The 25,346-nt window shown below is 36.2% G+C and overlaps 1 protein-coding gene and 1 pseudogene across 7 annotated transcripts in view; one reads left to right on the top strand and one right to left on the bottom strand.

Moving 5' to 3' along the window:
* PTPN4 (protein tyrosine phosphatase non-receptor type 4) overlaps positions 1–25,346 on the bottom strand; it is a 229,992-nt gene that overhangs the window by 156,370 nt on the left and 48,276 nt on the right. For 5 of the 7 annotated variants that reach the window (XM_072613348.1, XM_072613351.1, XM_072613349.1 and 2 more), the window contains one exon: positions 9,270–9,424. The exons of 1 other annotated variant lie outside the window; for it this stretch is intronic. In XM_072613348.1, coding sequence (XP_072469449.1) covers positions 9,270–9,424 — 155 coding nt within the window. Of the gene's footprint in view, positions 1–9,269; positions 9,425–9,981; positions 10,004–25,346 lie in introns of those variants that run through there. One more of the 7 variants, XM_072613350.1, reaches the window with a different exon arrangement.
* Positions 1,753–6,299, top strand: LOC140503227 (ras-related protein Rab-28 pseudogene; annotated as a pseudogene).

Genomic DNA, 25,346 nt, shown 5'->3' with positions numbered 1-25,346 from the left:
ATATATGGAGAGAGAGGGAGAGAGAGAGAGGCATAATTGAAAAAATAGTAAGTTACTTAATAGCTATTTATTATGTGTTGGTAAGCTAATAGTAAAAGGAAGAATCATAATTATTTTCCTCTTCTTTGAGAAAATCCTGAGTTGATGGGAGGAAGTTGTGGTAGAAGGAGAAGAAATGGAATATTTCTAAAGCTAAAAATTTTAAGGAATCTTATTTCTTACTGTAATGAAAGTTTATGCTCATGAAAGGTCAAGCTATCAGTTTCATGCAACAGGAAAGCTGTAATAAGACACAGAAAGTTTAAATTATTTTAACGATGTTGCAAAGGAAGGAAATTAACTTTTTAAAAAGTTTTTAAAAGTTACCAACAGTTATTCCTGTTTACCTAAGTGTATTTATATGTGAACATATACGTAGATAAACACATGTGTGAGTGTATATGTGTGTGTGTATATATATGCATGGAAATGGATACATCAGGAGTGAGAACTTCACAAGACATGAGGAGAGTACAAAATAGAAATATTAAATTTGTAGTTACAAAACTTCAACTTGTCAGAGTCCTTCCTTATTCCAATATTGACTAGCCATGTGACCACAATTGGTTAACAATTTATAATTCTCAGTACACTAATTTATACAGTAGAGCTTATATCATCTGTATGGTAGTGGTGTGGCAGAAAAACTTTCAGCAACCTATAAAAACAGAAAGGTAAGTAAGTAGGTAGGAAAGAGAAAGAGACAGAGACAGAGACAGGGAGATGGAGAATGGCCTAGTGAAAGAGTTCTCAAAGTATGGTCTACAGATTCCTGGAGGTCCCTGAGACCCTTTCAGCAACTGCAAGGTCAGAACTATTTTCATAAATACTAGGACATTTGGCAATTTAAAAACTCCACCCTTTTCCAATTATATATGTAAAGTCAGATTTTCTTCATATACTTCAACCAAAATAATACTCAAAATAGAAGGAATGCAGGAGATTAGATATCAGACATTAAAGACATGCAAAAATATGTAAAACAGTCACTCTTCTCACTAAATTTTTATGTAAAAATAATACATAATACAAAATAACAATATAACAAGACCAACATATTAATATGTTGTTCTTATTAAACTGTTTCAGTCTTATCCGACTCTTCATGACCCCTTTTGGGGTTTTCTTTGCAAAGATACTGGAATGGTTTGCCACTTCCTTTCTCCATCTCTTTTTACTGATGAGGAAACTGAGGCAAACAGGGTTAATTTACTTGCCCAGGGTCACACAGCTACTAAATGTCTAAGGCCACATCTGAACTTAGACTCCCTCTCTCTAGGCACTGTGCTGTTATGTTCACATGCAATGAATTTATCAGTTATTTTTAAATGAGCTAATAAATATTTTAAACATTTGTTTTAATTTCTAATACAGTAAATATAAATAGATATTATTTACATAAACAAAAGTTCTTTGGGGTCCTCAGTATTTTTTAAGAGTATAATTGCCTGAATTTCCGGGAGCCCAGGTGGGTAAGTAAGTAGTAAGTGGCTCTCACCATCCCCTTACTGACTTTGAAAAACCCAGAAAATACCATCCCAGGAAAAGTTCTGGAACAGTGGAGCCAGGAAAAAGATTGGGTGCAGCAATCTTTTAGCTCCAGAGGCTAGGGGGATTAACAGGAAAGGTCACTCATGCTGTGGCTGAAGGGAGCGTAGAGGACAGGAGGTGTCCCTGCAAGTCCCACCTCAGTAGGAGATCCTGAGCCCCAGGATGGTCGAGCACGCAAGCGCCAACACCAAGATCCTCGAGTGCCTTGGCAAAACTAGGGGAACTGGCAGATGCCAGCACAAAGAACCTCCATTGGCACCAGCGGACAGGCCTCTACCAGCAGTTGAACCGGTGCTCTATCTAGTGCAGCCCCAGGTGAGGAGACACTCCATAGCAGCAAGAGTGTAAGGGTCTAATAGATAGAGAATTGGCCTTGGAATCAAGGAGACTAAGTCCAAATTCTGCTTCTCACAGACTGGCTCCATGGGTGGGGGTGCACAACTCAGTCTTTTATGCTGTTGAGTATTCTCTATGATCATAAGTTGCAGAGGAGCTAGTTGTTCTACATTAGTACATGAGCAGACAGAGCTTCCTCATGTGAGAGCTCATTTTTTCTATCATTGAAATCACAGATCTAGTCTCTGCCCCCCCACCCCACATACCCTGAAATTTCATCTCCAACAGAAAGCTTCTCCCAGTCTCTCAATTCTAGTGTCCTCTGTTAATTATTTTCTAGTTATCTTGCATAGAGCTTACTTTTATAGATTTATTTGTTGTCTTTCTCATAAGATGGTGAGTTCCGTTAGTGTATGGCTATTGTTTTTTCTCTTTTGTATCCCCAGAACTCAGAACAATGCTGGACACACAATAAGAACTTAATATATGTAAGTGTACGTATGCACATACATATATGCACTAAAATCATGATTATAAGCCATTAGAGTAGTTATAAAGCTTGGTAATGATGATGATGATTGCGGTGATAAATAACAAATTTGTATGCTGTTATTAATGCCAAATGAAAAATCTGCCATAATGGCAGATTTGATAAGAATATCAATATTTTCATCAATTCATTATTTTTAACTAGATTGCAATGTCAAAACAGAAGTACTTACTATAACTTGAAAAGAAAAGGTAAAATAATGTTATCCCCCATCTGGACTTCTAAAATATATTAATATTTTAATGATTTCCATCCTTTTAAATTATGATAACCAAGAAACAAACTGGCTTTTTAAAAAAATCAACAGGATTGTGTCACTTAAAAAGGACTAAAATATTACATTATTATATATTTTAATATTTGCATATTGCCTTTTTTGTTTTTAAACAAAGAAGGTTCCAAATTAATCCTTTTTTAAAAAAGAAAGAATATTTGCCTAACTAACAAAAAGCCTAGAAAGAAACATCAAGTGAATTATAACCTAGACTCATAAAAATAAAGCACTTAAACAAACTGATATGTACTTTTTCAGGTAAGATTTATAAACCAAACAGCCTTTGCCTGTACATTTTTCGACCATATGTATGGCAAAGATAATATTTAACAAAGAATAATTCTAAAAACTATTTTAAAAGGATGTAATCACATTTATGATATTTCAATTTACTTCAAAACATCACTAGAGCTTTAATTTCATTGATATGAGTATCCCTCTATTAATGAGGATTATAAACCTATGTGACTCAAAATGTATAAAAGAAAATTAGGAAGACCATGGTAAATGATGTTTGCTTGTAAAATACTTTTAAAAAAACCATGACACACTCAATCTATCTCATCCTCTGCCACCCCCTTTCCTTTTGTCTTCAATCTTTCTCAACAATCAAGGTCTTTTCCAATAAGACCTATTTTCTCATTATGTGGCCAAAGTATTTTAGCTTCAGCTTCAGTATCTGACCTTCCAGTGAATAGCTTGAATTAATTTCTTTTAAGCATTGGTTAATTTGATCTCTCTAATGTACAAGGAATTCTCAAACGTCTTCTTCAGCACCAAATTCAAAAGCATCAATTCTGTTTTGCTCAGCTTTCCTTACCGTCCAACTCTCACAGTCATACACTGTTATTAGAAAAACTACAGCTTGGACTATATTATATGGATCTTTTTTGAAAGGTGATGTTTTTGCTCTTTAGTATGCTGTCCAAATTTGCCAATTTTCCTTCCAAGGAACAAGTGTCCTTTAATTTCCTGGCTGCAGTCACCATCTGCAGTGATTTTTAAAGCCCAAGAGCAGAAAACCTGACACTGCTTCTTCCATTTCTTCTCCCTCTATTTGCCAGGAAGTGATAAGATCAGTTGCCAAGATCTTAGTTTCTTTTATATTAAGCTCCATGTCAACTTTTACACTCTCCTCTTTCACCTTCACTAAGAGGCTTCTTAATTCTTCTTCATTTTCTGCCATCAGAGTGGTATCATCTGCATATCTGAGATTGTTGATATTTCTCCAGCAACTTTAATTCCAGCTTTTAATGCATCTGGACTGACATTTCACATGATGTACCTGGCACATAAATTAAATTAAAAATGGGACAATATACACCCTTGTCATTCTCCTTTCCCAATCTTAAACCAATCAGTTGTTCCATGTTCACTTTTAACTGCTGCTTCTTGATCTGCATACAAGGTTCCTCAGGACACAAGTAAGATGACATAGATAAGACAAGTACTCTCATCTTTTTGAGGACTTGCCACATTTTGTTGTGATCCTCACAGCTAAAGGCTTTAATGTACTCAATGAAGCAGAAGTAAATGTTTTCCTGGAACTCCCTTGCTTTCTCCACAATCCAGCAAATGTTGACTATTTGGTCTCTAACTCCTCTGCCTTTTGGAAACCAGACTGCTCTTATGGTAATTCTTGGTTCACATAATGCCAAAGCCTAGCTTGCAGAATCTTAAGCATAACCTTGCTGGTGTGTGAAATGAGTATAATTCGTTGGTAATTTGACCATTCTTTGGCATTGTCCTTCTTTAAAACTAGGATGTAAACTGATCTTTTCCAATCTAGTGGTCAATGTGTTTTCCAAATTTACTGACATAACTGAGTGCAGCACTTTAATAGCATCATCTTTTAAGGGTTTGAAATAGCTCAGTTAGAATTCCATCATCTTCACCAGTCACTATTAGCAGTGCTTCCTTAGGTCTGTTTGACTTCACTCACCAGGATGTCTGGCTCTAGATCAGTAACCACATCGTCGTGGCAACCAGTGATGTTAAGATCTCTCCAATACAGTTCTTTTGTGGACTCTTCTTAATCTTTTCAGTTTCTGTTAAATCTCTACATTTGTGTCTTTTATCATATCTTATTATTTCTTTTTCTTTTCTTTGAGATTAAAGTCTTAATCTGACTTTTTTCCACAAGAGATGCTACAATGTACATACAGCCCAAATATAATAATGGAAATTAAATGGAAAAGAGGCAATAACCACTTCTGTGTTTCCTTTTTCTCTTATCTACAAAATGAGGAAGTTAGACCAAATCATTTCTAAAATCTTTCCCAGATTTAAAATCATGAGTCTGTTTAAAGACCATATTTTCTAACCTTAATTTAGGAAGTAGAAATGAACAGTCTGATATGTGCTACAGATTAAAATGCTTTTCAAGCAAACATTAACATTCTGCAGGCTAGATCCATTATCCCAATGATAATTAGAAAATATTTATATTATGGAACACAGATTATCAAATTAAGCTGAAAGCAAATTTATTCAAATAGCAAAGTTAGGAAAAATTCGTATTTAAGAGAAAGTTCAGGGGCAGGTGTCAGGGCTTAGAGGCGGGGGGGGGCCCTCAACATGGCGCCCAGCTAGTGATTCTCCCCAGATCCTGCTGGTAGTTGCTGAGCCCATGGAGGAGGGGAGAAGGCCCTCCTCCCCAGTACCCTCCAGCCCCCAGTTCACTCCCCAGCTGGGGGGAAGGCCCATTCCCTGGGTCACCAAGTCCAACTTGGAGGAAGAATGTCAGGATCACCAGCTCAAAATCATCTTGCTGGGTGATGGCACCTCTGGAAAGACCTCCTTAGCTATGCAGTTTGTTAAGAAAGCTTTTGGGAAACAGTACAAACAAACTGTAGGACTGGACTTCTTTTTGAAAATGATAACATTGCCAGGAAAACTTCATATTACTCTACAAGTCTGGAATATAGGAGGGCAAACAATAGGTGGCAAGATGTGGATAAATATATCTATGGAGCACAGGGAGTTCTCTTGATATATGACATTACAAATTACCAAAGCTTTGAGAATTTAGAAGACTGATATAACATGATGAAGAAAGTGAATGAGGAGTCAGAAACATAGCTATTGGTGGCCTTGGTGGGTAATAAAAGAGCATACCATGCTTATCTTCAATTACTGAAAATGCGTGACCTAGATCCCATCTTCTGAACATTTCTTTTTAACATCTAGGTTGTTGATTTGGAGCATATGAGAACAGTAAAACCTGATAAATACCTACAGTTGTGTCAAGAAAATAGCCTCAGTAGCCATTTTGTGTAAGCAAAGACAGGAGACTCTTGTCTTCCTGTGTTTTCAGAGAGTTGCTGCTGAAATCCTTGGGATCAAATTGAAAAAGGCAGAAATTGAACAGTCACAGAGGGTGGTGAAGGCAGATATTGTAAACTACAAATAGTAACCTGTGTCAAAAACTATTAACCCTCCTAGAAGTTCAATGTGTACTATTCAGTGAACACATTTTTTTCTTTGTAATAATCAATTTGGCAGGTTGCATACCTTTTACATGGATGGGCTCAAGGACTGCTAAGAACTTTTAACAGTGGTCATCTCTACAGTACAAAAGAAAAAAAGCCAACAAACCACTACACCATTTCTGTTGCAAAGCAGCAGGCAGTTTCTTGAATTGTCAAGGACTCAGCCTTTGGACCACACATTTTGAAACCAAAATCAAGTCTATTCTTTGGAATTATATTGCTTCTTTGGATATAGTGATGTCTATTTATAATCTTTAAGGATGTCTACATATCTTTAACCAATATTTCCATTAATTAGGATGCCTTTCTTTGTCTTCCTAGTGCCCAGTACAGTGACTGGCACAGAACAGGTGCTTAATATATGCTTACTGACTAAACTGGATCTTCTTCATAACCGTACAGGTATCAGAAATGCTTAAAGGTCCTCATTAGAACCCCACAGACACCAATTTCAGCTTAGTCTTTCTTACCCTTCCTCTGTCACTGACATACCTATAAATTTCTGAAATGTTTACAACACAAAATAGGACAGTGGATTAGCAACTCTAGGGAAATTACCACGAAATGTAAAATAATTTCTGGTAACAAAAACCATTTTTTAAATCCCAAAATGCTGGATAAGTGTGAACTATTGTTTCTACTCTTGAGAAACTAAAAGCTAATTTTACTAAATTAATTAAATTAATAAATTAAAGTACAATCCTAGTTCTGTCATATTCTACTCCAAAGGGCTAGAAAGTTTCCTCATATTATACTGTATTTTTTCCTTTTTGATGTCCTATTGGCTGTTCTATTTGAGTGTGTTAGAAAATGATTTTCAGTTACAGAAATTCATGTCAAGATCCAAGGCTGGGTTCTGGTTTTCCCCACCCAGATGATTTCTTAATAATAATAATAACCCTATATCTCAGATTCTCTGCTTCAGAGTAGATGCTTACTACTCTGCAGTAAGGGGGGGATGGGTACTTCCAAGAAAAGATTCACTAATTTTTCACCACAGTACAAAGGTGTTTTCAAGCTGCAACTGACAGGAACAGTTTTAGTAAATAGTGCTCTGAAATTTATGAAATCAAAGTTATTAATAAAAATAGATGACATGCAGAAATCTGTGGTTTATAAAGTATTTTAAAGTATTTTTCTGGTTTACAAAGGTTGTTTTCTATTATAAAAAAAAGATCAAATTTACTTTGTTTTATTTCTTTATATCCCACCAGAGAACCTGGGATATGGTAAGATATGCACATACTAGTGGAGGAACATGTATGCTATGCATAATGTATATTAACAACCTTTAAACTGTATTTAAAATACGGATTTATTAAAGAGACATCTGTGAAAAGTTAAGTTTAATTCCATGAAACATTTGTGAATTATGCATTTGTATCTGTTGTGTACTTTTCCCATTTAAAAAAAATTTCTTGTATTGTTGTTCCCAATAACTTTGAAGCTATAAAGTATAAATATTTAACCCTTAAAATAATGTCTAATTTTCTTGTGGTGGTTTTTTTGTAATAGTTTTAATTATTCACTCTTAACATTTATGTTAAGAGTGCCTCTTTAAGTTTGTTTCTTCATCTTTAAAATGAGGTGAGATTAGATGACCTCTTGGCTCTAAACTTTCTCTTTTTTGTGTGATTTAAATAAATTTATTTTGAAGGAGAAAAAGAATATTTGAACATCAGGTATAGTCTGATCCACATTGATCTTGCAATACTTTATAACTCATCTTAAGCACATAACTAAGCAAACAGTTTGTGAAAGAAACTTAATGTTACAGCTGGTAAATGTTGATCAAAATTCATAAAACAATCTAACCTGAGTTTTACATAATACATAATGACCATGATACAGTAAGAAAAATATAATAGCAAATACTCACTACTCAGTGAATTTCCAGTTACAATATGAACAATTTAAGACCTTTTTAAAATGAAAAAATATTCTTGTTAGAGCTTTATTTTAAGCATTTTCTATTTAGATACAGCTTTGTGTAATTTTGATCACTCTATATATACTAAAGGAATTCCTTATAAATTATTTCTAGACAAAATATGTTATTCATTTACCTGTTTCTCTGACAAAAACGTCTGAATTTCACTTTGCTACATCTGAATTTATGTCACAAAACTAGACAGTGTTGCAGCAAAATATCTTGCCTGTCACAGAACAAATTAATAAAGTAGCAATAGGCTTAGAATGTTTTCGAGAATTGTTTCCAAGAACTTTCAGTTCATTTTAGAATATACATATATACATATAACATATATACCCATACATGAGATAGATTAATTACAAATTATTGCTGAACTGTTCATTAAATTAACGGGGACCCAAGATTTCAATTAAAGTCTTCTGAGGCTTTCCAATGGGATAACATATTTGTTACTACACATACTTGAGAGCAAAACTACTCAACTATATTATCTCCTCACTGTGGATGCTCTCACCAATGATGCCAACTATAACCCATACAAGGCTGCCTGTCCTATAGGCTTCTTCTTGTTCATTTCTTCACAAAAACTCACAACAGGGCTATGACGCAATGTGTTCAAGGTTTTCTTTGCTTTTTTTTTTTGAATGAAAAAATACCAGTGAAGTAACATCGTGAGTTTTCCCTTTTCTATCTTCTAACGTGATCAGTGCATCTTCTTTTGTAATTGTACATTTCTTTTTATTCATTATTTCAACATTTCTTTGCAAATCATTACTTATTACATGTTACAGCTTACTCATGTATTTCCTCACTGCATTCTGAGGAATTAGTCTATAAATTAAATCAACTTGTGTAAATGACGCTTTTACTAAGAATTAGACGTCTATTTTCAATTACTTGAATGCTGAATCATTCCATTACCATAGCTATACACCACCACTAGACTGATCTTTGTTTCTAAAAATTTAATTATATATATTTTTTAAATTAATACTTTTCCTGACTTCAGACTGGCTTTCCCTTCAATTACAAACACACAGGTAAATTTATACTAGTAAATAAAAAAGCAATAAGGTTTATATATGTGATACTTACATTGACTTTGAAAGCCTGTACAGTGTTATCCAAGAGAAGGATATTGCAGACCACCTCTGTGTGTTGTCTGTCTCGTGCCAGCTCGGATGCTCGTACATTGTAAGTTCTGCCAGCTGGCAATCGGAAGCGTGCGGTCATTACTGTCCACACAGGGTCTTTGCAAATAAGGGAAAAAAATGACAGTATAGTAAAGAAAGATACAACATGACCCTTAAAAGATGTGTTAAATTTTACCTTAATAAACTATAAGAAAATAAAAGAAGGGCAAAGAATATTTGGCTACATTTTACTTTAAACAGTTTTTAAGTAATAAAGATACCCTAAGGAATCTATGGACAGATTTTTTTGGGTAGAGAGGTCTGTAAACATGGACGGGAGAAAAAATTTCATCTATAATTTCACTAACTTTTAATTTAAGGGTTTGTGAATTTTTAATTTTGATAACTATATTTCAGTGCAATTAGTTTCCTTTGTAATTGTATATATATTATTTATGACTTTATATTCAAAACTTCAAAAAATTCAAATTCAAAATTCTGGGAAATGGTTCATAAGGTCAATAACAGAAAAAAGATTAAGGACTCCTTATTTAAAGCAAACAGAATGTCAATTTGACAATAATTTTCAGGTAAGATTTTAAAAACAGCTTTTTTTCTTTCTTTTTACAATAATCATATTCTAATAGAATATTTGAATGGGTGAGAGGTCTCACCTCTAACTCATACAGTTCTAACTTCTTGCTGTTTGAGTGTTTACATCTTGAAATAGTCTATTTACCCTGCAGAACAAATTCAACTAAATTAAAACTGACATATATCAGAACAACAACAAAAGAAATCAAGAAAATGTTCAGAAATTACTATACATAGCTTCATGCTAATAAATCTAGAAATCTAAAAGAAATGATTATCTAAAAGAGTATAAAATACTACAATAAATAAAGCAAGAAATAGACAAGCTAAATAGCTTCATTACAAGAGAAATTAGTCCATTTAAGAGTTGCTCTACAAAGAGAAAATACCTGTCCTAATTCCACAAAGAATCACTTGAGAAAAACATTATATCACACAGTTTTTTAAAAAAAATTAAGAGTCTTATAGAAATGCAATTAATTTGAATAAATGTTGAGGGCTCACTGTGCAAATCACCGTGGTAGGTTATAAGGATATGAAGACAAAAATGAAAATAGTTCGATTTATTAAGTACTTATTATGTATTAGGAACAAGTTAGGGGTTTGGGATACAAAGAAAAAAATGAAACGTTCCTTCCATCAAGGCACTTTTTACTCTATTACAGAAGATAACATGAGCAGGCAACATGGTAAAGTAGAATGTACACAGGATTTGAAATTACAAGACTTGGGTTCAAAAATTATCTGAATGACTTCAGTCAAGTCATTTTCTCTTTAGGCCTTACTTTCCTAAACTGTAAAATGAGGGAACTGTGCTGAATGGTCTCAGAGGTCTCAAAATATGATTCTATTAGCACGCACCTCTGCATGTGCTCTCACACAAAATACATAGAAAGCAATTTGGAGAAAGGCCTTTACCATTACATGAACAAGGTACTAAATGAGCTGACCTCTGAAGGAAACCTGGGATTCTACAAAGTAAATGTGAGGAGTCAGTGCAGTCCAAGCACAGAAGACAGTCAATGCAAAGGCGCAGAAAAAACAGACAGTGTCCTATATTAGGAACAAGCAGTCTAGTTTAACTGGATCACAGAGTGTGAAGGAGAATAATATAAATTGTCTGGAAAGAGAGGTTGGAACTAGGTTATGAAAATTTTAAATAACAGTTAAGTTTGTATTTGATCTACACATATTGGGAATTATTACTAGAGTTTATTGAGTAGTGGAATGACATCCTCAGAAATCTGTTTTAGGAATATGATTTTGGCAGCTCTGGGTTATGAATTGAAGAAGGAGAAACTTGAGGCAGAAAGAACAATTAGAATACTACTACAACTGTCCAAGCAAAAGGTGGTAAGATCTTGAATTAGGGTGGCATGAATGGAGAGAAGGGGGAAAATTTTTGAAGGTTGCGGAGACAGAATTAAAAATATTTTTGAAAGTGAATATATGAATGAAAGAGAGTAAAGAGTCAAAGATCTCTCCAAGTTTATGTGAGAATAATATATCATCCTATCCTCCTTAAAAAAATTATGACAAAGCAAAGGCATATTTTATGTGTGCCATATAGGTATGGTGCAAAGGTATTGAGTAAAAAACAAATTTTAATACGACACAATCCCTCCCTTCACAATGCTTACAGTTTAGTAAAGAAACTAGGCACCAACACAGGTAACTATAGTGCCTAACAGTAAATGATAATGTTATTAGAAAGTTGTCATTCCCTCCTCTCATACACAATGCAATGTATGCAGGTAAGTACAATACAAAATGATCTAAAAAGGAAGAGAATGCTAACAACTGGACAATGTCATGGAAGATTTCATGGAAGAGCTATCAGGTGAGCTAAGTTTTGAAGGAAAATAAGATTTTTGAGATGCTAAGAATGGGATGTATTGCAGGGAGAATTGACAAAATTTGGCTACTTAAGGAATATGTAGGTTAAGTAAGAGTGGAAAGTTGAGTATGACATCAAGATTGGGAACTTGGCTAAATAAAGAGGTTGAAGCCTCAACAGAAAGGGGAAAGTTTGGAAGAGAATTGAGAGTTCTGTTTTAGACACAGTGAGTTTTAGATATCAACAGTATATCCTCTTCAAAATGTCCAAAAGGCAATTTATGATAATGGGACTGGAACATGGGACAAAAATTAGAGATGGATACTCTAGATTTGAAAGAAATCAACTTAGACATGATAATTCAACCAGTGAGAGCTGAGATCACTGTGAGAACATAGAGAAAAAATTTTAAAAGGCTGAAAAAGGAGCCCTGATGAACACTCAAAATTAGGATGGATGATGAGCCAACAAAGGAGACTGAGAAAGAAGTTTAACTAATTTCTTATGGAAGTTTTAATTAACATAAATCTCTGCCATGACAAAGAGATGAAAAGTGCCTAGCAATCACTTCTGTCAAAGAATGCTTAACCTCCCCACCAGTCAGATGGCAGCCATATAAACTTGCCTATATAATCTTACAGGAAAAGATGCTGGATGACTGTGAAGCATGAAGAAGCAGAGGAGAACCCCTTTGCTTGCACAAGACGATAAGAGTAAAAAATAACATTTTGTTGGATTCAGGTTCATAGGTTGGTTAGTTCTATTAAGCTGGTTTTTTTGCTTTTTTAAAATATTCTTCATTTTTCCAGGTAGGAGAAAAGAGGAAACAATGGGAAATTAAGATGACATAAGAAAAAGATATCAATAATGATAAACTAAAGCAGTAGAAGTAAATTGTGCTTGTAAAAAGCTTGATACAAGGGACCCAATTAAAGCAAACAGTCCTAAGAGAATATGGCAACACAACTGGAAACATGACATAACATAATTTCCAATAAGTGAAAAAGATCTGTTAAGATTAACTTAGGTTAATTAATTAAGATAACTTCATAAGTGAAAACAGAGTTGCCACTTTTTGACTCAACATTACTGTTCCTGATATGCTACACAAGGGAATGTACTCCAAAAGGAATGTACAAAAGGAATGGAAAATACAGCTAATTTAGATCAAGTACATATAAAGGAGGTCTATACTGGAGGCAATGCACTTTTGACAATGTTGAGAGATTTAAGGTATCTAATTGAAAAGATTCCTAGAGAGGCTTGTAAATAATTTAAGTGGCCAAAATATCATAGTTTATCGTTTATTTTTTTAAAAGAAGACAATCAACAAAACATAACTCATATGCCTACATTTTTCCGGTTACAAATTGCTATTTAGAATAAAGAACACAGGGGAGAAGCCAAGATGGCAGAGTAGAAAGATACACATATACTAGCTCCAAATCCACAGCCCATAAAATACGTGTAAAAAAGAACTCCCAACAAATTCTGGAGCAGCAGAAGCTACAGAACAACGGAGTGGAGGAGATTTCTGTTCCAGAGACACCTGAAAAACCAACACGAAAGGTCCGTAGCCTACCACACCCGGAGCAGAGCCCAGCCCTGCCTTGGCCGTGGGGCACCGAGAGGAGCAGATCCAAGCAGGCTTTAGGGACAGAATCTCCAGCAGCCGTGCAGGTCCCTCCATACACGGACACCAAAGGTCAGTGAGAGAGTCTTTTTGGCTCACTGAGAGGGGAGTGGGGTGTCTCCATAACTCAGGTCCCCTCGGAAGGCAGCAGCAGAGGCAGCTGCTGATAGGGGCTCCCAAAGCACGCAGGAGGCCTGATCCATTGTTGAAGGTCTCCTTGTAAACCCCCTGAGGGAACCAAGCCCCATGTGGCAGCCCTGCCCCCACCTGAGCACCTGAACTTAATCTCACACTGAATAGCAGCCCCACCCCTGCCAAAAGCCCTGAGGCTGGGAAGCAGCATTTGAATCTCAGACCCCAAGTGCTGGCTGGGCAGATCTAGAGGCAAGGTAGCTGAGAACACTCAGAAGTCAAGTCACTGATTGGGAAAATGCCCAGAAAAGGGAAAAAAAATAAGACCATAGAAGGCTACTTTCTTGGTGAACAGATATCTCCTCCCATCCTTTCAGATGAGGAAGAATAAGGCTTACCATCAGGGAAAGACATAGAAATCAAGGCTTCTGTATCCCAAACATCCAAAATAAATATGCAATCGGCTCAGGCCACGGAAGAGCTCAAAAAGGATTTTGAAAATCAAGTTAGAGAGGTGGAGGACAAACTGGGAAGAGAAATGAGAGAGATGCAAGAAAAGCATGAAAAGCAAGTCAACAGCTTGCTAAACGAGAACCCAAAAAATGCTGAAGAAAATAACACCTTGAAAACCAGGCTAACTCAATTGGCAAAAGAGGTTCAAAAAGCCAATGAGGAGAAGAATGCTTTCAAAAGCAAGATTAGCCAAATGGAAAAAGAGGTCCAAAAGCTCACTGAAGAAAATAGTTCTTTCAAAATTAGAATGGAACAGATGGAGGCTAATGACTTTATGAGAAACCAAGAAATCACAAAACAAAACCAAAAGATTGAAAAAATAGAAGATAATGTGAAGTATCTCATTGGAAAAACAACTGACCTGGAAAATAGATCCAGGAGAGACAATTTAAAAATTATGGGGCTACCTGAAAGCCATGATCAAAAAATGAGCCTAGACATCATCTTTCATGAAATTACCAAAGAAAACTGCCCTGATATTCTAGAACCAGAGGGCAAAATAAGTATTCAAGGAATCCACTGATCACCACCTGAAAGAGATTCAAAAAGAGAAACTCCTAGGAACATTGTGGCCAAATTCCAGAGTTCCCTGGTCAAGGAGAAAATATTGCAAAGCAGCTAGAAAGAAACAATTCAAGTATTGTGGAAATACAATCAGGATAACACAAGATCTAGCACCTTCTACATTAAGGGATCAAAGGGCGTGGAATATCATATTCCAGAAGTCAAAGGAACTAGGAGTAAAACCAAGAATCACCTACCCAGCAAAACTGAGTATAATACTTCAGGGGAAAAAATGGTCTTTTAATGAAATTGAGGACTTGCAAGCATTCTTAATGAAAAGACCAGAGCTGAAAAAATTTGACTTTCAAACACAAGAATGAAGAGAAGCATGAAAAGGTAAACAGCAAAGAGAAGTCATAAGGGACTTACTAAAGTTGAACTGTTTACATTCCTACATGGAAAGACAATATTTGTAACTCTTGAAACTATTCAGTATCTGGGTACTGGGTGGGATTGCACATACACACATGCACACTCACATGCACACACACATAGAGACAGAGTGCACAGAGTGAATTGAAGAGGACAGGATCATATCTTAAAAAAAATGAAATCAAGCAGTGAGAGAGAAATATATTGGGAGGAGAAAGGGAGAAGTGGGATGGGGCAAATTATCTCTCATAAAAGAGGCAAACAAAAGACTTATTAGTGGAGGGATAAAGAGGGGAGGTGAGAGAAAAACATGAAGTTTACTCTCATCACATTCCACTAAAGGAAAGAATATAATGCACACTCATTTTGGTATGAAAACCTATCTTACAATACAGGAAAGTGGGGGAGAAGGGGATAAGGAGGGTGGGGGGGATGATGGAAAGGAGGGCAACAGGAGGAGGGAGCAATTTGAAGTCAACTCTCTTGGAGAGGGACAGGATCAAAAGAGAGAATAGAAGCAATGGGGGGCAGGATAGGATGGAGGGAAATATAGTTAGTCTTACACAACATGACTATTATGGAAGCCATTTGCAAAACTACACAGATATGGCCTATATTGAATTGCTTGCCTTCCAAAGGGAATGGGTGGGGAGGCAGGGATGAAGAGAAGTTGGAACTCAAAGTTTTAGGAACAACTATCGAGTACTGTTCTTGCTACTAGGAAATAAGAAATACATGTAATGGGGTATAGAAAATTATCTGGCCCTACAGGACAAAAGAGAAGATGGGGACAAGGGAAGGGAGGGATGATAGAAGAGAGGGCAGATTGGTGATAGGGGCAATCAGAATGCTCAGTGTTTTGGGGTGGGGGGAGGGGACAAATGGGGAGAAAATTTGGAACCCAAAATTATATGGAAATGAATGTTAAAAGTTAAATAAATTAAAAAATTTTTAAAAATAAAATAAAATAAAAAGAAAAAAGACAACACATATGCAACAAATGGCATGGCATTTAAATATTTAAAGAAAAAACTAAATGAATTATTGGAGAAATAGATAGCAAAATTATAATACTAAGAGGACCTAAGTATACTCATTTCAGAACCAGATATATCTCACTAAAAAATAAACAAGAAAAAAGTTAAGAATCTAATAGTGGAAGGAAGGAAGGAGGGAGGGAGAGAGGGAAGGAGGGAGGGAAGGAAGGAAGGAGGGAAGGAAGGAAGAAAGACCCTGATTGGGGCATTAAAAAGGTAAAAAAGCAAAAGTGTTAAGTCTTTTATAGACCACATTGCCATAATAAACTATTTTCAATAAAGTGCTGCTTAAGAAATGATAAAAAATTGGAGACTAAAAGTAATTTAAAGAATGGGTAGATCAAAAAACAAATCACAGAAACAACTGATAATTTAAAGATAAGAGAAAATCTGCTCAAGTAGTACTTATAGGAAAATTTATCTATCTAAAAATTGTTTAAAAGAAAGGAAAGATCAACAAATTGAGCCTTCACTAAAAAGACCTAGAGAATGAGCAAATTTTTTTCAAACTAGAAATTCTGAAAAATCAAAGAAGAAAGTAAAGACACATATTGATTTAATAAAGGTAGGGACCTTTTTTTTGGAGGGAAAACTAATAAAACAAACTGTTAGCTAATTTGAAATCAAATTTCTTTTATTAAAAATTAAAAAGGAATTTCATAACATATAAAAAACAGAAAATATCTGAAATTATTTTGCCCAATTATATGACAATAAAATTTAAAATCTAAACTAAATGGAAACCTACAAAAATGAACAATGTTTTCAGATTAGCAGCAAAAGAAAAAAGAACTTTAATAACGAATCTCTGAAAAAGAAACTGGATAAACAATAAATGGGCTGTCAAAGAAAAAAGACTTCAGGACCAAATGGATTTAGAAGCAAATTCTAACAACAATTCTAACATAGGGAAAAATAAATTCTAAAAGAAGCTATTTGAGAAAATGGGAAAACAAGGAGGCCTACCAATTCCTTTTATGATTCTAATACACTTGATACCTAAAACTGGTTAAAAACAATGAAGAAAACTATATAGAGTGATAGTCTTAATGGTTATCAATGAAAATTTTTTAAAAAGGAAACAAGGAAACCATTCCAATGTGTAACAAAGATTACACACACCATAACCAAGTTAAGATTTACATCAGAAATTCGGGGTTGGTTCAAAATTAGGAAAACCATAAACATAAATAAGACACACTGACAACAACAAAAAAGGATATTATTTTATCAAAATTTTTTAAAAGATACTACACTCATCACTGTTAAAAATACTAGGAAACATAGGAATAAGTTTATTTTTCCTAAATACAGTAAGAAGTATCAACTTGACAATCTTAATTTCCCATATCTAACCCTAATTTTGTTTCTAACCCAATTATGTAACCCCAGTCCTATTCTATTTTGGTTCCTGAGTCAAGGCCTAATTCTATTTCTAACCTAGATCTAACCTTAATTCTGTTTTTAATTAAGCATGAGTCTTTTGCAATAACACAATTGCAATAAGGTAAAGGATGTCCATTATCATCATTACTATTTGATACAGTATTAGAAATGCTAGCTATAACAGTAAGAACAAGAAACCGAGGGAAAAAGCAGAAGCAAAGAGCAAATGTAACGACAGCATTTATGGTATGATGATTTACTTAGAGAACTCTATCGACAGTAAACTAAAAAAATTAACTGAAACAACTAAAAACCAGCAAACTTACAGGATTTAAAATAACCTCACATAAATTATCAGAAATTCTGAAAATTATCAATACAATCCAGCAGGAAGAGATAGAAAAATTCCACTTAAAATAACCATGGACAATATAAAATATTTGGGAGTCTACCTGTCAAAACATACAGGAACTATATGAATGCTATTAAAAACATTTTATTTTCAAATAATGATAAATGTAAATAATTAGAGAAATATCAATTGCTCATTGTTAGTTGAGCCAATATAATGAAAAACTACAAAACTGCCTAAATTACTTATTCAATGTCATAAAAATCAAGCTACTAAAAGATTATTTTATGGAGTTGGAATAAATATTAACAAAATTCACCTGGAGGAACAAAAGGTCAAGAATTTCAAGGTAAATAATAGGAAAAAAAGTAGTAAGGAAGGACGCCTAGTAGTACCAAATCTCAGACTATATTTTGAAAGCAGTAATTATCTAAACAATTTGTTACTGGATAAGAAATAGGCTAATCAGTGGAACAGATTACACAACATAACATACATAAGTAAATGAGCACAGTAGTTCAATGTTTGATAAATACAAAAGATCCCAGTTACTGGGGTAAGAGCTCACTGTTTGAAAAAACTGCTAGGAAAACTTAAATGCAGTCAGACATGGGAAAACAGGAAATAAGTTTTATTTCCACACTCTGATGGGGGTTGTGTGACCTAATACAGTGAGATGAAGGTCAGAAAACTGCTGCGCATGCTCAATAAGTTGTTTGAGGGAAAGCCTATCAGAGAACATGAAGCCACATGGCCAGGGGAAGGTATGTTGGGGAAATCCAAAGTTAAGAATTCTATAAGGGTCCTGCTTCATCCTGACCTAGTCATAATCCTTCCAATGGCCATGCTGGAAGCTACCCATTCCTTCAGGGAGAGGAATGTAGAAGGCCTTCCCTCCTCTGAACTCCATTTCAAAAAATTTTTCTTGATACCTTTTTTGTGTCAAGTTCATCTCTAATAAACATGGCGCTCAATGTGGGGCTCCCCCAAAAGAGGGGCACTTGACTCACTGCCTTGGAGGAAGTAAGATTAAATTTACAGGATGAGCACTCCTGTAAAAAAGGTATTTTTTTTTTTTTTACAGGATGAGCACTCCTGTAAAAAAGGTATTTTTTTTTTTTACAGCCTCTATAAGTTACATCTCCTCCAGTCCAAGCATGCAACACTGGACCACAGGCAGGAGTTCAGAGGAAGGAAGGAAGGGAGAAAACTTTGCTGGTGGACCATGTAAGTCAGTATACTCAGCAAAGATCATGCCCCCCCAGGAGCTTCCACTCTGGATCAGTCTTTTATTGGGGAAGGGGAGTTCAGAGTAGCAAACTCTTTGCTGGCTCCTTTTTCCTGTCCAGAAGTTTTTTTTTTTTTATTGGCACTAAGCAAATAGAGAAAACTTGGAAAGAATTCCAGGAATTTGAGCCATGGTGGGAAGAAGAGCCCCTGGGGATATTGGGAAGATTCAATCCACTCCCAGGTCAAAAGATCTATGGTGGTCACTAAGGTCCAGGGGCATTAGTCCCAAAAGCAACCGACCTGCATTTCCCTAAACCATCTGGTGTCGGGACCTCTAGGTGTTTGCCCTGGACGCTGGGGTGAGCTTATTAGGGAGGAATTTCATCCTTAGAATTGGCTTGGAGTCAGTCAAAGTAAATTGAGATGAATAGTTGAATTTTGACCAGTACAATCTAAAATTAGTTTATTTCCAAAAAAGAGAGGAACCATATTGCTCTATCTGTTCTGCGTGTTTCTGAAGTGTTTTGTTAATGCAGTGAATGCAATAACAAATGCAGTGTGAATGCAGTCATGCAGCCAGTCAGAATGGCAGGGGCTGTAGCTGGACTTTCCCTTGGAATTCTGGTATCTCTTAATCTCCCCCTTTCCTTCTCTCCCTGATTACAGCAGCCTCAGAGGAATGAGTGGGCTGAAGAGAGAGGAAAGAAAGTGCTTTACTGTTTGGCTTGATAATGGTGTTAACAGAAAGTTTGAAAACTTTTAATTGGTTGCTTTAGAAGAATCTTTCTTTCTGCATTCTAGAACCCTGGCCAGGTTGTGAATATGAAAAGAAAGATTTTGGCTCTTTGTAGAGCATTCAACTTAAAAATGTGTCTCTATTAGTTAAATAGTTAAATTAAATTAAATTATTAGGCTCTTAACTTCTAAGATTTCTTTTTAAGGAAAAAGGAAGCTGGAAGAGGTGGTATTTAGTTTATTTGAAATATAAAAGGAGGGAAGGATATGGGTAGGATGGTGGAGTATCCATGTGTGTGCTCAGACTATGTGCTCCCTAACCCCCATCCCACTTAAGAAAACGTTTAGCCTGACTGGGAAACCAATAGACAGTTATGGAAGGTTATTGAACGTAAAAATTTAAAAAATGTTTACTGTGATTTGTAATTATTACTATTAGTTATTAAGCTCCCAAGCTTCATGCTTGGAAGTCACACTTAGTCAGTATTAAATTATTTAGGCCTTTTTGCCTGGGCAAGGAGGCTCTTTAATTAATCTGATTCAAAACTTTTTTTTTGAATCTGGAAAAAGAGACCTCACCTAAAGGAGGATCTCTTTTATAATGGAAATAATCAGAGTAAAAGACTGGCACCATGGAGTGAAAAGTTGAGTTTTAATTTGATGAGATCTCAAAGCTAAAATCTGTACTTTATGATTAAATTAAGTAAATATATCTGATACCACAAGACAATGTGTTTAAAATCGCAAATTCACTTTAGAATTTCAGTGATTTCTTTTAGAAGCATTAACTCTGTCCATGTACTCAGACCACATGGACAAGGGGAAGGTTACCCTTTCCCAGTCTAAGTGAATTGAGAAAGCTCCTTGTGTGTGTGTGTGGGGGGGGGGGGGGGGGAGGAGCGGGGAGGGGAGTCAGTGGAGGGATGGCATTTCAGCTCTTTAAAGGAAGTACAGTAAGAGGGAGGAGACTACTCAGACCTGAAAATGGCCACCCACATGTTCCTTCTAGGGAAGTTTTCTTTTACTTAAGGAAAAAAAGGGAATACAAAGCAGCATCTGAGAATGCTCTTCCTAACTGGATTCAGCCCCAAAAGATATTGTTATTTGGTATTTATGATTGTAAACCGCTTAACATAAGGATTGGGTATATGTTAGATGCAACATTAATGTAACTGTTACACAATTTTTAAATATGGAGTTTATTACATATAGATTGAAGTTTTAAAAAGGATGTGATAGAAATTTGATAGTTTAAAGCTTATACGTGACTATAAATAAGCAGGGAAAATACTGATCTTTGCTATATAACAGTAGATTTAAGCTAGAAAGGGATTCCAGTGCACAGTTAAGATGAGAAGGAACTGGATAATCTGAGAAATGGGATTGAGAGACTTGGAAAGATGAATAAAGTTTGAATAGTTCTGGATGGTTCAGTTTCAATGGTTTTAGAAGTAGTGAGGGTATGAAAAAGTATTTTAAGACTGAAAAATCATGTAACTTGATTTAATATAGTTAATAGCTCAATCAAATTTGAGATGACTATCTGAAAGGATATCAGGTGATAAGAGTGTGCCCATGTGGTGGTAAGGAGATGAATTACTGCGCAAGGTGAGTAGTAATGGCATATTTTAAGTTTTAAGTAAACTTAGTTTAAATTCTTAAGTAAATCTTCATGTTGTTATATTAGGAATTGCATTGCTGAATTAATGATGTATTGGTTAAAAAAAAAGAGCTGTTATGAATTTGGTGTAAGAGTTTCTTTGCTGCAGAATTCTTATTGAGAAAATGAGAATCCTTTAAAAATATATACATATATTTACATATATATGGGTACGATTTTCAAGCCTGTTCCATCTAAGGATGTATTCAGTATGTTAAAAATGTACTTCTGCTGTTAAGAAGGAAATTATAAATAAAATTGTTTTTGCTATGAATCAAGCATTTACCAAAGTATGTTTGTAAAAGGGAAGCTTATGGGCAAATGTGAAAAGGCCTTGGTTTTAGGTCTTTTCATGTCATTTTTGTCAATTAGGTTTGAGAGGGTTATGATAAATTGTAAATTGCTCGTAAGAGAGGAAAATTATTGTTTTGGGGGGCAGCCCCAAGATGGTGGAGTAGAAAGATGCACCTACTCTAGCTCTTGCCCCACAGCCCATAAAATACCTATAAGGAAAGACCCTCAATAAATTCTAGAGAAGCAGAAGCCACAGAAATGACAGAGTGGAGATTTCCAGCCCAGGGTGACCTGGAAGGCCAACGGGAAAGGTCTGTCGCACTGGATTTGGAGCAGAGGCCAGCCCAGCCTGGGCCTCATGGCACTGGGAGGAGCAGGACCAGAGCAGGTCTCAGGGGCAGAATCCCCTGAGAGCAGCGGCAGTCCATAGATCCCTCAACCCGCAGGCAACAAAAACACTTCAAAGGTCAGTGAGAGAGCTTTTTCACATCAGTGACAAGGGAGGAGGATCCTCCCCAGCCCTGGCCGAGGAAGGTGCGGTGGTGGGAGCAGCAGGAGGAAGAGGAGCAGGAGCAGCAGGAGCAGCAGGAGCAGCAGCAGCAGCAGCAGCAGTAGCAGCAGCAGCAGCAGTGGATAAAGCCCCTGGGGAATTGAGCAGCTGATCTGAATCTCAGCCCTGATTGGCAGCCTGCCCCCATCTAAAGATCCTGGGGGAACTGAAGAGCTGATCTGAATCTCAGCCCCAACCTGGGCCTGGGAGTAAACTCCTCTCCCTTCTTGTGCCACCTTGGAGGAAATGAGAAATTACAGGTCCCCAGAGTATACCCTAGTCTTGACAAACGACCCAAAAGTCAAGTAACTGGTTGAGAAAATGCCCAAAAAAAGGGGAAAAAAATAAAAGACTATAGAAAGCTACTTTTTTGGTAAACACCCGTCCTTTTGGATGAGGAAGAATAATGTTTACCATGAGGGGATGACATAAAAGTCAAGGCTTCTGCATCCAAAACCTCCAAAATAAAAATGCAATGGTTCCAGGCCATAGAAGAGCTCAAAAAGGATTTTGAAAATTAAGTAACAGAGGCAGAGGAAAAACTGGGAAAAGAAATGAGAGAGATAAAAGAAAAGCGTGAAAAGCAAGTCAACAGCTTGCTAAAGGAGACCCCAAAAATGCTGAAGAAAATAACACCCTTGAAAAATAGGCTAACTCAATTAGCAAAAGAGGTCCAAAAAGCCAATGAGGAGAAGAATGCTTTAAAAAGCAGAATTAGCCAAATAGAAAAGGAGCTTCAAAAGCTCCTGAAGAAAATAGTTCTTTAAAAATTAAAATGGAACAGATGGAAGCTAATGACTTTATGAGAAACCAAGAAATTACAAAACAAAACCAAAAGAATGAAAAAAATAGAAGATAATGTGAAATGTTTCATTGGAAAAACAACTGACCTGGAAAACAGATCCATGAAAGACAATTTTAAAATTATGGGACTACCTGAAAGCCATGATCAAAAAAAGAGGCTAGATATCATCTTTCATGAAGTTATCAAGGAAAACTGCCCTGATATTCTAGAACCAGAGGGTAAAATAAATACTGAAAGAATCTACCAATCACCTCCTGAAAGAGATCCAAAAAAAGAAACTCCTAGGAATATTGTAGCCAAATTCCAGAGTTCCCAGGTCAAGGAGAAAATATTGCAAGCATCTAGGAAGAAACAATTTGAGTATTGTGGAAATACAATCAGGATAACACAAGATCTAGCAGCTTCTACATTAAGGGATCAAAGGGCATATTCCAGAAGTCAAAGGAACTTGGATTAAAACCAAGAAGAACTACGCAGCAAAACTGAATATAATACTTCAGGGGAAAAAATGGTCATTCAATAAAATAGAGGACTTCCAAACATTCTTGAAAAAAAGACCAGAGCTGAAAAGAAAATCTGAATTTCAAACACAAGAATCAAGAGAAGCATGAAAGGTAAACAGGAAAGAGAAATCACAAGGGACTTACTGAAGTTGAACTGTTTACATTCCTATATAGAAAGATATTTGTAACTCTTGAAACTTTTCTCAGTATCTAGGTTGTTGGAGGGATTATACACATACACACACACGTGGAGGGAGGGAGAGGGAGGGAGAGACAGGGGGAGAGAGAGAGAGGGAGGGAGACGGACGGAGAGAGGAGGAAGAGAGAGAGAGAGAGAGAGAGAGAGCACAGTGTGAGTTGAATAGGAAGGGATCATATCTAAAAAAATAAAACTAAGGGGTGAGAGAGGAATATATTGGGAGGAGAAAGGGACAAATGGAATGGGGCAAATTATCTTTCATAGAAGAGGCAAGAAAAAGCTTTTCCAATGGAGGGAAAAAGGGGGGAGGTGACAGGGAAAAAGTGAAGTTTACTCTCATCACATCTGGCTCAAGAAAGAAACAACATGCACACTCAATTTGGTATGAAAATTTGTCTTACAGTACAGGAAAGTAGGGGAGAAGGGGATAAGCAGGGTAGGGGGGATGATGGAAGGGAGGGCAAATGGGAGGAGGGAGCAATTTGAAGTCAACACTCAGGGAGGGACAAGGTCAAAAGAGAGAATAGAAGAAATGGCATCAGGATAGGATGGAGGGAAATATAGTTAGTCTTACACAACATGACTATTATGGAAGTCATTTGCAAAACTACACATATATAGCCTATATTGAATTGCTTGCCTTCTCAGTGGGGATGGGTGGGGAGGGAGGAAGGAAGAGAAGTTGGAACCCAAAGTCTTAGGAACAAAATGTTGAGAATTGCTTTTGTGTACAACTGGGAAATAAGAAAGACAGGTAAAGGGGTACAGAAATTTATCTTGTCCTACAGGACAAGAGAGAAGATGGGGATAAGGGAAGGGAGGGGTGTTAGACAGGAGGGCACACTGGTGGAAGGGGCAATCAGAATGCAAGGCGTTTTGGGGTTGGGGGGAGAGGAGAGTTGCGGAGAAAATTTGGAACTCCAAATTTTGTGGAAATGAATGCTGAAAACTTAAAAAAAATAAATAATTTTTTTAAAAAAAGAAATGCTTTGTAATATCTTTTGTATGGTTTTAAGGCCTACCCAATTTGTATTTGTAAGTTAATTTGTTACATAAAGGTTTTATGGGGACTGGAAAATAAGACACAAGGAACTACAGCTCCTCTCTAGTCAAGACTGGAAGGTATGGAAGCTTCTCCCTTTTCTTTTCTCCTTCTCCCTCTCCAAGTAAGTTGGAAGTGGTTTTTTGGGGGATGGAGGGGTGCTGACTTCTCAGGTCCCTGTAGGTTACTCTTAAATCTTCCTTTATGGAGGAAGGGTCTTCCAGCCCTGAGCCTAAAATGGGTCAATCCTCTTCAATCTCCAAACTTTGCCTTTGGGTTTGTCTTTAACCAAACTGGGAAAAATTTAGTTTCTATAAAGAATTTAAAAGGGAAAAGTTGGTGTTCTTTTGCAACACTGTTTGTTCTCAGTATCGCCTAGAAGGCCTCAAAGCATGGCCTGTTTTGGGGACTTTAAAAATGAATATTCTTGCAGTTAGAATTACACTGTACTCCCAGAAGGAAAATGGAAAGAAGTTTCCTACATAATGGCCTTTGTCGAGCTTTCTCAGGACCCTGTTCTCAGGAAAGACTGTGAGATGCTTGTAGCTAGAACTGCCCCTCAAAAGGAGCAGTGGGGGTCAACCAGACATTTTTTATGATC

The sequence above is a fragment of the Notamacropus eugenii genome, chromosome 5 (genome assembly GCF_028372415.1).
Source record: "Notamacropus eugenii isolate mMacEug1 chromosome 5, mMacEug1.pri_v2, whole genome shotgun sequence".
In the NCBI taxonomy this organism is placed as follows: Eukaryota; Metazoa; Chordata; class Mammalia; order Diprotodontia; family Macropodidae; genus Notamacropus; species Notamacropus eugenii.
The sequence above is the reverse complement of the archived record's forward strand: the minus strand, read 5'-3'. Positions and strand labels throughout refer to the sequence as shown.